At 44.0% G+C, this 13,560-nt stretch overlaps 1 protein-coding gene across 3 annotated transcripts in view; it reads left to right on the forward strand.

Annotated features, from left to right (window-relative positions):
* MYO5B (myosin VB) overlaps nucleotides 1-13,560 on the forward strand; it is a 142,731-nt gene that overhangs the window by 101,004 nt on the left and 28,167 nt on the right. For all 3 annotated transcript variants that reach the window (XM_031507267.2, XM_031507268.2, XM_031507269.2), the window contains exons 21-25: nucleotides 500-739; nucleotides 5,529-5,768; nucleotides 10,401-10,485; nucleotides 11,886-12,034; nucleotides 12,778-12,897. In XM_031507267.2, coding sequence (XP_031363127.2) covers nucleotides 500-739; nucleotides 5,529-5,768; nucleotides 10,401-10,485; nucleotides 11,886-12,034; nucleotides 12,778-12,897 — 834 coding nt within the window. The remainder of the gene's footprint in view (nucleotides 1-499; nucleotides 740-5,528; nucleotides 5,769-10,400; nucleotides 10,486-11,885; nucleotides 12,035-12,777; nucleotides 12,898-13,560) is intronic.

Below are 13,560 nucleotides of genomic sequence, written 5' to 3' on the forward strand. Positions count from 1 at the left end.
CTCACAACCAGGATAAAATCCCCTCATGTCACGGGCCAAGCAGGTCTTTATTTTGGGATCAAGCAGGCTCCTAGGAGAGGTGCATCCATTGAGAACAGTGCCTGTCCGTGAAGGAGGGTGCAAAACCAGATCCTCTATTTCCAGCCATCAGCACCTGCATCTGCCAGGACATTTCTTGGAGGAGAAGCCCTTCCCAGGGAAGTCTGGGAAGTGTTTAATGTTTGTTGTAGCCAAACCAGAGTGACCTTCCAGGAACGGCCTTAAGATGAAGGAAAGTAGATTTAGAGAAGATATTGGGAAGGCTGTGAGGGTGGGTAGGACCTGGCACAGGTTTCCCAGAGCAGCTGGACCCCTGGAAGTTTCCAAGGCCAATCTGGACAGGGCTTGGTGTAGCAGGTGTCCCCACCCATGGTGGATGTTCCTTCCAGCCCAAACCATCCGTGGCTCCACAATTCTACGCCCTCCCTCTGCTAACAGCCCCGTTGTGCCTGTTTCGCAGATGCTGATGGAGCACAAGGCCACCATCCTGCAGAGGTACGCGCGGGGCTGGCTGGCCCGCGCGCGGTTCCGCCGGACCCGGGCCGCCGCCGTGGTGCTGCAGAGCCACTGGCGGCGCCTCAAGGCCCGGCGCCAGCTCCAGGCGCTCCGCATCGAGGCACGCTCGGTACAGCACCTCAAGAAGCTCAACATCGGCATGGAGAACAAGGTGGTGCAGCTGCAGAGGAAGGTGGATGAGCAGGTACGCCCCTTCCTGCCCTTCCCTGCGGTCTGGGAAGGGTCGTGTTGTGTGGGAACTCAAAATGTCTCTCAGACATTTTTAGAGGTTCCAGGCCTTGGTCGGAGGCATTTTAGACCCTGGCAGACAGCTGAAAAACAGCTGTGAGTTTGAGTTTGAGCCATGGAATGAATTACCAACTTCGTAGGTGGAACAAGCAGTCACAAAGGGTTAGATAGGATAGTAAAAGTAATTACAAAGTAGAGGGGAAATTTTTTTAGTATTGTACAGGGGGGTTTTAGCACCTGTACAGGGGTTTTTTTACTTTGTACATAGGGATCAGAAGTTCTAAGATGGAGGAAAGTGGGCTGATCCTGTTCTTCCTCCTTCTTCTTCCTTGCCTCCATGTTTTTGGTGATGCTGGCACTTGTGGATTGGTTTAGAGTAGAAAAGCATCTTGTAACATAGGTAATAGGCATTGGGGAAAAACTATAAATATTTAACACGTGATGTACCATATAAAAGATAGCAGCAGCCCTGGGAGGTGGGAGAGAAGAAGGAGAAGACAGCAGACAGAGAGGATGTCAGGGTGTGTGTGCATCCCTGCCTGGGCTGCTGATCAAACAGCCGCAGCCCGAGAACAAAATCTGTTAGATAACTAACAATAAACTGCCTTGAGACCGAACAGCAAGAGCCTGCACAGTTTTTCTTTGGAAGCACGGGCTGGAGGAGGAATTTCAGCACCACATGGGAACCCAGAATAAGGCCGGGGTTCCCACAGTGTTGGTGGCAGCTGAGCATTTGTAAGGGTGGGACATGGCGAGCTCAGGGAGCTGCGCTGGAATTGTTGCGGGGACTGCCCAGCAGGGCTCAGAGGGGGAAAATAGAATGGCAGTTTTGGAAAGTGTTGCTTGAAAACCCAATCCACATGGGATCCAGTCATGGGTCTGAGGCTGAATTGCCCCGCTGTGCTTTTTGAGTGTGCAGAGTGTGTGCCACCACTGGTGTTGTGAGCCTTGTGTCTTGGCAGTCACAGTCACTGGAAGATAAACAGCAGTTTGGGTAAATACTTTACTTTTTGTTGCTAGACACAACAACTCTCCAGGAGTAACAGGAGTGAGATGTGTGATGTGACAGATCCCTGTGTGGCATGAGTTAATGACCTTACAGTGACTGTTTGATCACAGGGGTGTTTTCATCAGTAGGCATTTGCCATTAATAAGCTGCAGAATGGTTTGACTTTCTAAACATAGCAGAATAATTTTTTCACCTACTAATGTGTGTAAATTACTTTGTTAAATACCTTCTGTGTTGCTGTACAAGGAATTGAGGGGTGATCTTAAGAAATGTGGAGTGGGACATAATTGTATTGACTAATATCAACAGGGAAATTCACATCCAATTGTACCATTAAACCAAATTTTTACAGGTAGGAGAACATTCTCTTCAGTTGGGATTACCCCTTATTTGTAGCACCAGTTTTTGGTAATTCCAGTTTATCATTCTGAGATGTTGTCAGAGACCCTTGTCCATCCCACACGTCTCTCTCACCACCTGAAATCTCCCCACCCCAGTAAGACAGGAGCAGTCCTGTGCTGGGGGTGGCTCTGTGTTGGCTCAGACAGTGCAGGGTCAGCACACACTGGGGTTTGCATTGATGTGGTCACCCTCTCTGCACTGTTAATTGGCTGCAGTGCATTAACTGCACTGCAATAGGATCCAGCTTCCAGACCCCAGTGTTTAATTTTAAAATGCCTGTTTCCATACTTAGATTTTGCTAGCAGTAGGGGAATGGGAAACTTTCAGAATAAGGTTTGGTATGACCTTTCGTCCAGAAGGTATTTTGGTGGAATTGAATAGGAAGAGTCATTCCAGATCAAGATAATTTGGGCTGAACTCATGCTATGAGTGTGTACATCAGTGATGGATCTGTTGAGCAGCTGGACTTGACACTGGAACATCAGTGATATTTTATAGTTTGTATTTTTCCCTATTTCCTTGCTAGGAAAAGTGTGGCAGTAGAACAATAAAGGAAAAAAAACAATATTTGGTTAACATTGGCTTTGCTGTCATGGGTTTTGAAGGCAGCAGAAGGATCTGCTTTAGGAAAGGAGTCATGGAGAGCTTTTAACCAGGCAAAATAATGGTCTTGAGCTCATCTTGCTCTCCTTCAGCCTCTCCACAGACTATTTTGTAGGAGTTTCTTTGATGCTTTCTGTGTAGATTTTGCAGGAAAGAATTCCTGCGCTGGGTTACATGTGGTGGTCTGTCCAGTAAGCTGAATTTAACCATCCTTCCAGGGCTGCCAGGTTTCCCTGGGATGCTTTGGAAGTGCTAAGGACCACCATTCAAGTAGATTTCTCTTTTCAGTGCACTGAATCTTTTTTCTGGCACGGTGCATTTGCAGTATCATAGTTTCCCTGAAGGATATTGCTTTCAGTCCTTGCTAATCTATAAACACAACCTTTGAAAATACCAATTAACTTTACAAGAAAAAAAGCATATAGTAGGTAACCTGGAAAGCTGCAGTTGTGTTGGGTTTTTCTGAGTAGCTGTGGAAGAAAATGTTTCTATTTCTGCTACTTTAGCTCATGCATGAGTAGAGATGCAATTCTCCATGTGCCCCTAAGGAAGAGATCTTTCTTTGAAAACATGAAAACCTATTATTGTATGTCAGCCTCAGCTCAGATGCTCTGGCATCTGTAACTGGAATAATTTAATTAGGTTTTTAAATCAGGTGAGGGATTTTGCTGCAAAACATCCTCACTGGAGCACTTTCTTTTCTATTTACATTGGACCAATTCCTTTTTTTTTCTTTTTTTTTCTTTTTTTTTGGGGGGGGGAGGGGGGTGGGGGTGTGTGTGTATGTGTTTGTTTTGTTTTTTTTTTCTTTTTCCTTCAGGTAATTTTCTTTAAATCTGTTTGTTGGAATTGCCTGAGACACTTACAATGCATGTACCTAATTTAGTATTGCATGTTCTTGCAAGCCAATATTTAGACGCATTGTGAGCTCTCTACACTCTCTTTGTAAGCACTACTATCTCTGTGAGCATTTTTGTGAATAAAACTAGTTTGGGTAACAAGCTGATGAAATTGTTTCATCTGCCTTTGGTAGCAAAATAAATTGGGTTTTTTCACAGAGCCTGAGTTGAAACCAGGACTGTCTTAGGTCTACAGGGCTGGATAATGATTGATAATAAAGCAAGTTCAAGTTTAACAGGGTCTGTTGAGCAATATCTGATTGCAGTGGGGAGCAGCCCAGTAAATGCTCTCTCATGTCAGTAGTTTTTAATAAAAAAACCCCATAACCATTCCTGTGCATTTATCTTGTATTTGTATAGCAGGGGGTGGAGTGAAATGGGCTTTAATGCCCCTTCCAGCTCAAATCATTCTAGGATTCTATGAAATGCCTTTGGTCATACAGAAATTATAATTTCCTTATTTGATATGAATGCTGAATTTTGATGTTCATTAATAATTCATTACTAGGGAGCAAAGGAAAAAAAATGTTAATATGCCTCATTTACTTGTTTTTTCATTTGAGATGCGTCTTTATCTTGCTTCAGAGCACTGAGATCCAGTGAGAGGGGGTGCTTTGGGAGGTCACCTTAAGAGGGGCCAGAAGGATGATCAGAGCAGACTTTAAAAACCAGAATGCATTTTAAGTTTCAAAATGGTTCGTTTGGTACCAAGATTATCTACCCAGTCAGCACAGTTTCTGTAGTAGGCTTTTAATGAAGCTCTAGGTCTTTGGCCTATGGGTATCTAATAATGATGATGTTTTATTGGCCACAGTGACCATTGACTTTGATTTGAAGCCCAAAAATCAGCTGAGTCTGCTGAATTTTCAGTTCTCAAAACTGGGAAGAAAATCAGTGCTAAGTGCTTTTGAAGTGAAAACCTGAGCAAATGAAAGGATGGCTGAGGTGGCACATGACTTAAAACTAGAATTTGGAGCTCCTTGTGCTTGAAGATGAAGTTCTGTGTTGTCACTCCAGGTTTCTGCAGGCATGGGATCCAGGAATAGCAGGATAAAATGCAAAAGGAATACTACAAACACTCCTGAAACTACAAGTCACATTAATCAATGCTATTTGGAAGCTGTAGTAGTGCAGTATTTTGGTTTGGTTGCCAGTGCTACCAAGTGTTACTTGCCTTTGCTCTGAGTGATATCTGCATAGTACCAATTTGACAAATGCCTCTGTAATCATTCCCGAAATATTATTGAGCTTTTGTCACAGTTTAGAAATAGCTTTTAGCTTTATGAGCTTCATTAGCATATGCATGAAAACATTTGTTGTTGTGGGTCTCTCACCCACCATGCTTGAGGGTTTGAGTGGCTAATGATTTTTCTCTTTTCGAGTCAGGTCTCATAGGCTCTCAGAGAAAAGAATCACACTTGAGATAGCTCAGCTATCTCAGATGTCATAAAATTAGTAGGATGGCTTGAGACAGTGTTGAAACAGAAAAGTTTTAATAAAACGCAAAACAACAAAGGTCTTGGCAGAGAAAACCTGAGTCCGGGTGTTCTGTTCTTTTCTAGGGAATTGCTTAGGGGGGACTTTTTGGCTCCTGTCCAATTAGCTGTCCTTAAATTTGAGGTGAAGTCCCCAAAGTCCTATGAGGTGTCTTTTAACCAAATTGAGGAGAGAAACTTCTGGGCTTTTTTCCTTTTTAAGGGGGACAAAGGGTGACTTGTTTACTCCGTCAAGAGGGGGCACATTCCCACAAGTGGCTACTTTTGTAGTGGATCTCTGCATGCACTCGTGTCACTTGTGCTCTTGTCTTCTTCTTTCTGGGATGCTGGCTGCAGAACAAGGAGAACAAGCTTCTGAATGAGCAGCTGTCCATGCTGACATCAGCCCACTCCTCCGAGGTGGGGAAGCTGAAGAAGGAGCTGCAGCAGTACCAGCAGACCCAGCAGGGTGATGGCAAGCAGCTCCTCAGCCTGCAGGAGGAGACGGAGCGGCTGCAGAGGGAGCTGAAGAGGGCTCAGGGGGAGAGGGAGGTCATGGAGGACAGCCACAGCAAGGAGAGGGACCTGCTGAAGAAGGTATGTCTGTCTGTCTGTCTGTCTGTCTGTCTGTCTGTCCGTCCGCCTGCCTCGGGTTGTCTCCTGCAGGTGGTCGTGCTGGTGAGGGCTCTCTCTCCACAGCTCTTTAGGGGAGAGTCTGTTCTTTGTTATTTCTGCTGCTGAATGCCCCCAGGATTACCCCAGGCCATGGGGCAGGACAGGTTGACATCCCTGCAGGAGCAGTGGCTGCCTTGTGCCAGGACACCCCACCCTGATGTCTTTTGTGCTGCCAACCACAAAGAAACGCCCCAAACCCAAACACATCTGGAAATCGGGATGCCTAATAACCATGATCAGCATGGAATCACAGAGTTGTAAAGGTTGGAAAAGACCTGTAAAATCACCAAGTCCAACCATCAGCCCAGCACCACCATGTTCAGCACTAAACCATGTCCTCAAGTGCCACATCTGTGTGGTTTTTGAACACTTCCAGGGCTGGTGACTCCACCACTGCCCTGAGATGTGTGTTCCAATGCTTCACAAGCCTTTCAGTGAAAAAGTTTCTCTAATGCCCAATCTAAACCTGCCCTGGCACAACCTGAAGCTGCTTTTCTTGTCCTAAGATTCATGTGAGTGCCAGAGTTTTCATGTGTATACAGTGATTCCTCATGGTGTGTAATGCAAATTACTGGGACGTCTGTCACAGCTGCTGCAAATATTAGGAGGATGTAAATATTCCTCACCCCAGCCTGGGATGGGACACAAGGCTCAGTTTCTGACATAGCTGGTGTTGTAGGTATACACAGAGTATGACCAATGAGTAGACCAACTTCTCTCCCTGATGAGAGGCACTGCTCCAGCATCAGCTGCTGGTTGTTACAGGCTTTTATAGGGTTTGGAGCTGTGATATACACAAAATAGGTTTATTTTTTTTTCTTCCTCCTTCATGCAAACCCACAGAATATCCTGGTTTGGAAAGGAACTACAAGGACAATGAAATACAGCAATTCTGTGCTTTAACTCTTGGGGTGGGGGTGGACCAACACTGCCACCATTGTACAAGAAGGCATTCTGTTGGGAGGAAGAAATTCCAGAGTTTTGAATAGTGCTTGAAAATAGCAAAGATGGACCTTTTGCCCTGAATTTCTTTGCTGATCAGATTAATTCTGAGTAACACCCATTCTCTTAACCTGAGGCACTGAGATGAGAATTCAGTTTCCTTCTGCAAATGCTTGTGGCTGCTCAAGTTAAATCCATGATATCTCTTCTGCACCAGAAATTGAATTGAATCTTTGATCTTGCTATTGGAAATAATTTAGGGCTTTTCTACTCAATAAGTTGCAAAGAAAAAGCTGTTTTGCAGATGTTATTCTAGAGCAGTACTTCGTGTGTGACAACCTGAAGACGAGTCACTTTTGGAAATTAAAAAATTAAAAAAAAAAAAAAAAGCCTGGAATTAGCTGCATTATAATTTACAGTGGAAGAATGTCCTTATGAGGCTCCTCTACAGCATTTCACACAGCACCATTGCTGTGGCCAATCTCCCCTCGAGGCCGAGCCCTCAGGTGGTGGGTTTGGCTGAGAAGCTGTGGTGGAGGACTGTGGTCAGGGTGATTTACCCTAAACCTCTGGCATGGCTGAAATGCACTGCTGGTTGTGCTTCTCAAAGAGGTGAGCAGTCTGTACACTTGCTGTCCTTGGCTGGACCAAGAGAGCTGCCAGGTGATCACTCCTTGCACTTGTGGTGCACCACCCAGGGACGTGTGAAACCGGTGATTTCCTTTTAAAATTACAAGATTCTTTTTGGTGCGGGGCTCTGTTCATTATCTGGGTGCAGCACAGGCTTTTAGGGCCTGAAAGGATGCCTGATTTTAAGGGTGATGCAGCTGGGGATAAACTGTGTCTCTTTGTTCTTGATTGCAAATCGCCTTCAAGCACTTTGGTGGAAGGTTGGATTAATCGCTGAAGAAATGCTTTTAAAAAGCATGGAAACAAAGCAGAAGCTTTCCCTTGTTGTAAAAATGCCTAGAGCAGAGCAAATACTGTGCATTTCACCACAGAAATAGATGGTTTAATTATAAAAAACATTTCTAAATGCACAGGCTCCTATTTCTGGGATTAGCTTTCCATTGCTCCCTTCAGTTCCTTGTAAGTGGGAAGATGGAGAGCACCTGTTTCCTTCCTGAAAATATTAATTTAGTCAGAACGCTTCCCAAGAAAAATTCTGGGAAGAGATTTTTGAGTTGTTCTAATATCTCCTGGGAAGCATAATGAAACTAAATTTATGTAAGAAGCAGTTTTCACCTTCAATATCAAGATGACATTACTGGCATGGATGTAGTGGGACAGATTCTCAAAGACATCTTGCTTCTGAGTGAGACTGAGATGAACCTTTAATTTTTCTGCAGCTTCTGCAAATCCATGTCAGTATTGATTTAGTTACTGAAAGAAAAAGTCCTTTAATCTCTTCATCATAGCTATTCTGTCCAAGCCTTTAGCTTTAGAATAGCTCTTCTTATTTAATTTTGTGATTAAGTTTGAAACATCTGGGTAAGTACCAACGGCTCCTTCTAGGGCTTTTGGTAGCATCGATTCTTCTCACTTGGTGAACTAGGACAATTCACAGCCTGGCCAGGAATTCCATTAGGAAAGTGCCAAATGCCATCATCCTTCCCTTATAAGACTGGGAGAGGATGAGGCAGACCTTATAAGCAGGTTGTTCCAGGGAAACACTTAGGTAAGAGCTGCAGCCACCACAAGTGTTCCCTGCTCAGCATCTTCCACAGAAATCTTTCAAAGCAGGTTCTCTTGCATTTGAAGCACCTCCAGGTGCATTCAAACAGGAATGCAGAAAACAAATCCTGTTTAAGAGAACATCTTAAAAATACCTCTACCCAACCTAGATTAGAAGTTTTAAAATCTGGGAATAATTTTTATGGATTCTATTAAGTCTTGTTCTTCCACATATCCTCTCAGTACAGTTGAAAATACTCAAGATTTTGGTCCAGTTTTGTTTTTCAGCCATCATAGCTCTGGGTGGAGACTTCCTTATCAGCACCCAATAAAAAGCATTAGTAAAATAATCCCTGCCTTAATCTTTTCCTGATGGGACAAACAAGTAGAACTCCTTGCTGTTCCATTGCAGCACAGGTTTTCCTTCCATTCCATCACTCCTGTATCTCTTTCCCAAGTGCTGATCTAATGTCAGATGTGATTTATAGTGAAGGAGTGCAGTTGGTTTTGGTACAGAATATTAAAATCTGGGCTCAGTTCACAGCATTTAAAACACCAATAGCTCTTTATGCTTACATTGTGGTGTTTTTCACTTTCTAGTTGTACACCCAGACTCCAGCCTTCTAGGAGAGGTGCAGACAGATGTAATGCAGACAGCTGGAGTAAATTAACAGGGACAGTAATGAGTGGGGAGGTTTTTCAGTTTGTGCATGGAACAGGACTGATTCAGCTGTGACTTAGAAGAAAATATTCACTGTGCTTGTCTTCATCATTAGTATGTATCTGGTGTAGCCAGTGTTTGATCAAATGCCTTAATTTGAACATGGTTGTGTGGAAGACTGAGATCTGTGCTAGGAGTGCATGCCAGCTGGACTGCCTATAAATTTAATCTAGTGATGACAGCAAAATTATTACTCTTGGGCTCTGAAAACTCTTATTATGGTGTTTACAGCGTTGTTTATCGTTGGTGCCTTGAGATCCTTCTGCTGTGTGGAGCTGTTTCCTAAGCAGTGGCTACAGGAAGTGAAGGAGCAGGCACAGGGGATGACACATGCTGGGATGATGTGCATTCTGCCCCTGACAGCAGCAGAAACATCCTGCTTAGCTGTGGCAGCGTATTTCACTTGACAATATGATGGTGGTGTGTTTTGAGATAACGCTGTTGAATGCACCAGAATTCAGGGAGCTGAATGATGTTCCAGGATTGGTTGCTGTCAGCATCAGTCCAGCCTTGCCGTTGTGGCAATTGGAAGTAGCATTTTTCAGGATTTAGTTCCTTTTCCCATTATTTTTTACGAGGCAGTTGTTGTTAATAGTTGCTAAATATGCTGCTGTTGTATTGCCAAGGGCCCTGGTACATGTCATTCCTCATTGTACCAAAGGTTCTGTAGTTGTGGGATGCACTGAAGTGACTCATGATGCTACCTGGATTGGGTACAATAAAGTTAAAAAGCCTGATCTATTCACTCAGCTCTCATTCACTGTGTCCATCTCAGCTCCTGAAGTGCTACATTTCTGAGAACAATCTGCAGGTTTATTTCCCCAGCAGCTGTGACTCAGTGCTGTGACTTGAAGACAATTATGAAACCCATTGAAATCTAAGAATAACTTGATGACCTGATCACTTCCAAGAGCTTTGCTCCTACAGGTCATGGCCACTAAGTCCGGTGGCTCAGTATTTTTTAAGATTCTGCTGAAAATATTGAATTAAGGGAGAAGTGCAGTCAGGACGGGGAAAGTTATTATCTTTTGTAGTAATGCATTTCTCCTGTGTTTCTGCTACTGGTGTACAAAGGATAAGTGATAAAGCACAGGGGAACAGATCTTTTAAAGAGCAAAGAGAGGCTGAACAAAGCCCCCTGTCTCCTGCCTGGTGAAATTAATCCCTGCAGGAGCCCTGCCCGGCAGCCAGCAGTAACTCTCTGCCTTGTTCCCTAGCGTATCTCTGACCTGGAAGAAGAAAACGCTCTCCTGAAGCAGGAAAAAGAAGAGCTGAACAGCAAGATTCTCTGTCAGTCTGAAGGTAGGAAAAACTGCCTATGGCATCATCATGCCTTCATTAGACAAGGGCTTCATCTTCTCCCCTGAAGCTTGTTTCCCTGCCTTGAGAAGTGCTAATCTTCCCGAGACCCTTTCCTGGTGGCTTTTGTCTCTGTTTTGTTGTGTAGGTAGTTCTGTTCCTGCTGTCCTACTGCATGAACAGAGCTACCTGCACAATAGGTAAGCCAGAGGCCAGTTTACTTGGTGAAATACAGAATAAAGAACCTGAAAAGCAAGGCTTTTCAGTTCAGTTTTGTTAAAGCATTTCATGCAGACAGTGTGGGAGGCAGTGAAGCTGATGGAGTAGGGAATAGCTGTGTCCCAGGAATAATTAATAAAGGATCCAAGGGGCAGCATGCTTCACATTATTGAGCTGTAGTGGAGGACTTCTCTAGTGTGACACGAGCCTGTGAGTGTTTTTTCAAAAGCAGAGACTTAGCTGACAAGCCATACATAAGGGAAGCAACCTGGGAAAATCTCATTTCACAAAAGGGACTCTCATGCATTTAATGAGCTTTTCTAAATGTTGTCATCCTTTTTAGCTTTGATTTTGCAGCAGGATTTACAGAGGTCCTGCTGTGGGTGTAACTATCACTGCTCTGTGGTACTTGTGAAGTGCCTTTTGCTCCTAGCCTACCACAAAACAAAGGAAAGAAGATAACACATTAAGGAGAAACTTGCTGCAAATATTTATTCACCCCTTACAGAATGCTTTTGGAGCATCTGAGATGGGAGAAAGGAGGTGGAGAGGATTGGTTTGCTTTTCACCAATTTAAAACAGCGCATGGGCTACATTTGCCTGGTTCCTTAGGAAGAGGAGGGACCTCTTTGCTTCCAGAGGGTTGTTTTTAACAAATAATTGAATTTATTTGGATATAAACTTCTTTGAACTCCCCACAGTCTTGCCATGGTAAATGGTTGATGATGACACGAGGAAGAGCTGCTGTTGTTGATTTGCTTCTATGCCAAAGCTGATGGTGGGAAGCAGGCAGGGAAGTTTTCATGTGCAGCAAGTGCCACCTTTTCAACCCAAATGTATTTCTGTGCCATGCTGGTCTTTTCTTACGTGGGTTTATGGCTGGTCCATGGGAGCCTGAGCTGCCACAGGTAAATGATGGTTTGTAGATGCTGGAGACTTCTCTTTACAAGGCAAAGAACTGCTCTGCAAACAGAAGAGCTCAAACTGTTTCAAATATTGAGGAGACAAATACAGATTATAATAATCTCTAAATATTCGTGAATGCTTGCATATATTTTAAAGGGTCTTGGCAGAGAGTATTTTGTTCATTAGTTGTTGTTATTGTTGTTCCACATGTTTGCAAGAAGCATCTTTCTGAGCTAAAGTTCATAATTTCTCTTTTCTTCCCCCTTCCTCTTTTGAAGATGAATTTGCACGAAACACAGTTGAGGAAAATATGCAGATGAGGAAAGAGCTGGAAGAAGAAAGATCTCGTTATCAGAACCTGGTAAAAGAGTATGCAAGTCTGGAGCAGAGATATGACAACTTGAGGGATGAAATGACTATTTTTAAGGTAATGAAACTAGAATTATCTGTGTTCCTTTGTGCCTTGGACCTGATGTTGGTGCCTGGATAACATGGCTCACTCAGCCCCAAAACATTTAATAGAACTGCCAGTAGTGGGCAGTTTGTGCTTGATATTTCTAAGGATACCTATCTGCACTGGAGCCAAACCATTTGTGTGCCTTGCAAAAGGAGCTTGGTCTTCCGTGCTTCTCCGTGAAATGCTTAGAGATGTCTTTGAACCTCAGCAAAACCTGGGTCATGCTTGTTCTTGTCTTGCTTTTGTGTCAGTGATGTTTATGTGTAGGTGTTGGGTTGAAAGAGCAAACAAACAAAGCCTCCAGCAATATGACTTCAGAATTTCAAAACGCAGAGTTTTTAGGTTCAGCATTGCTAAAGTGTTAGAAAAACTGTTAAAAATCAGAGTGCTGCTGTTGGATTTGATGGAAGGCTGAGTGTTTAAAGAGTGTCCTGGAGGGTGCTGTCAGCAGCACAACCCTGAGCTCGGATCTGCATGTTCACACTTAGCAGGCATGTGGTGTCATGAAGAACCTTTAATTCATGCAGAATTTTTAAGCTGAGCTTCTATATCACTTTTGCACTTTGAAGTGTTAATGTGAACTTCGAGGGTAGGGCATAAAAACTTAGAACATGTACCTCTGTAAGGTAACTTAAGTATATAATCATACATTTGCTCTAAAGAATCGACACTTGGAGAGGGATTCTTTATGAGTCTGAATCATTTCTTGGCAGCACACACCGGGGCACAGGAGAAACCCATCCAACCAGAGCAGCTTGGAGTCTGATTCCAATAACCCATCCATCTGCACCTCTGAGATCGGGGACACGGAGGATGTGATCCAGCAGGTGGAGGTACAGTGAGTGAGGAGGGAGGGCAGGGGAGCCCTGCTCTGGGCGTGATGGGTGTGGGGTTTGCAGCACGGGGGGCAGTGCAGGTTGGGCAGGGGTGTGATGGATGGAATTGGTTCCGTGCTGTAGAAACGTGTCGTTAATTGTGTGAGCAGGGTTGTGGTGCTCTGGCAAATTCTACTTGTTTGCAGCATCAGGGCACTAAAAATAATACAGTGCTGTCTTTGGGCCATACCAGCTTGAAGACTGATAAAAATTCATCGCAGCACTTACACCCAGCTCTGATGGATCATGACTGTATCATGATCCCTCTCTGCAAGGACACCAGAATTCATTGCCCTCTTGCCCTGAGCATTTTCATTCCCATGCATCTTCACAGATGCTTTGCTGGCCAGCACAGCTCTGTAATCAAATCAACAGTCTCCTAATGCAGAAAAGAGCAGCACAAATTATTCCTTGGCTATCAAGAATCCTGTGGAAAGGGGAAATGTGTTTTTTGCTTCCATCTGATAGAATAGGCTGCTTTTAAAACTCCACTCTTCTGACTCTTGAGCGCTTACAGGTGATCAGTGTCAGCCTCACCCTTGCAGGACCATATTTTGTGTCCCACTACACACCTGCAGAGGCCCCCACTTCTCTCTGCTGGCTGCTGCATTATATTGCTTT

Source organism: Lonchura striata, chromosome Z (assembly GCF_046129695.1).
Source record: "Lonchura striata isolate bLonStr1 chromosome Z, bLonStr1.mat, whole genome shotgun sequence".
In the NCBI taxonomy this organism is placed as follows: Eukaryota; Metazoa; Chordata; class Aves; order Passeriformes; family Estrildidae; genus Lonchura; species Lonchura striata.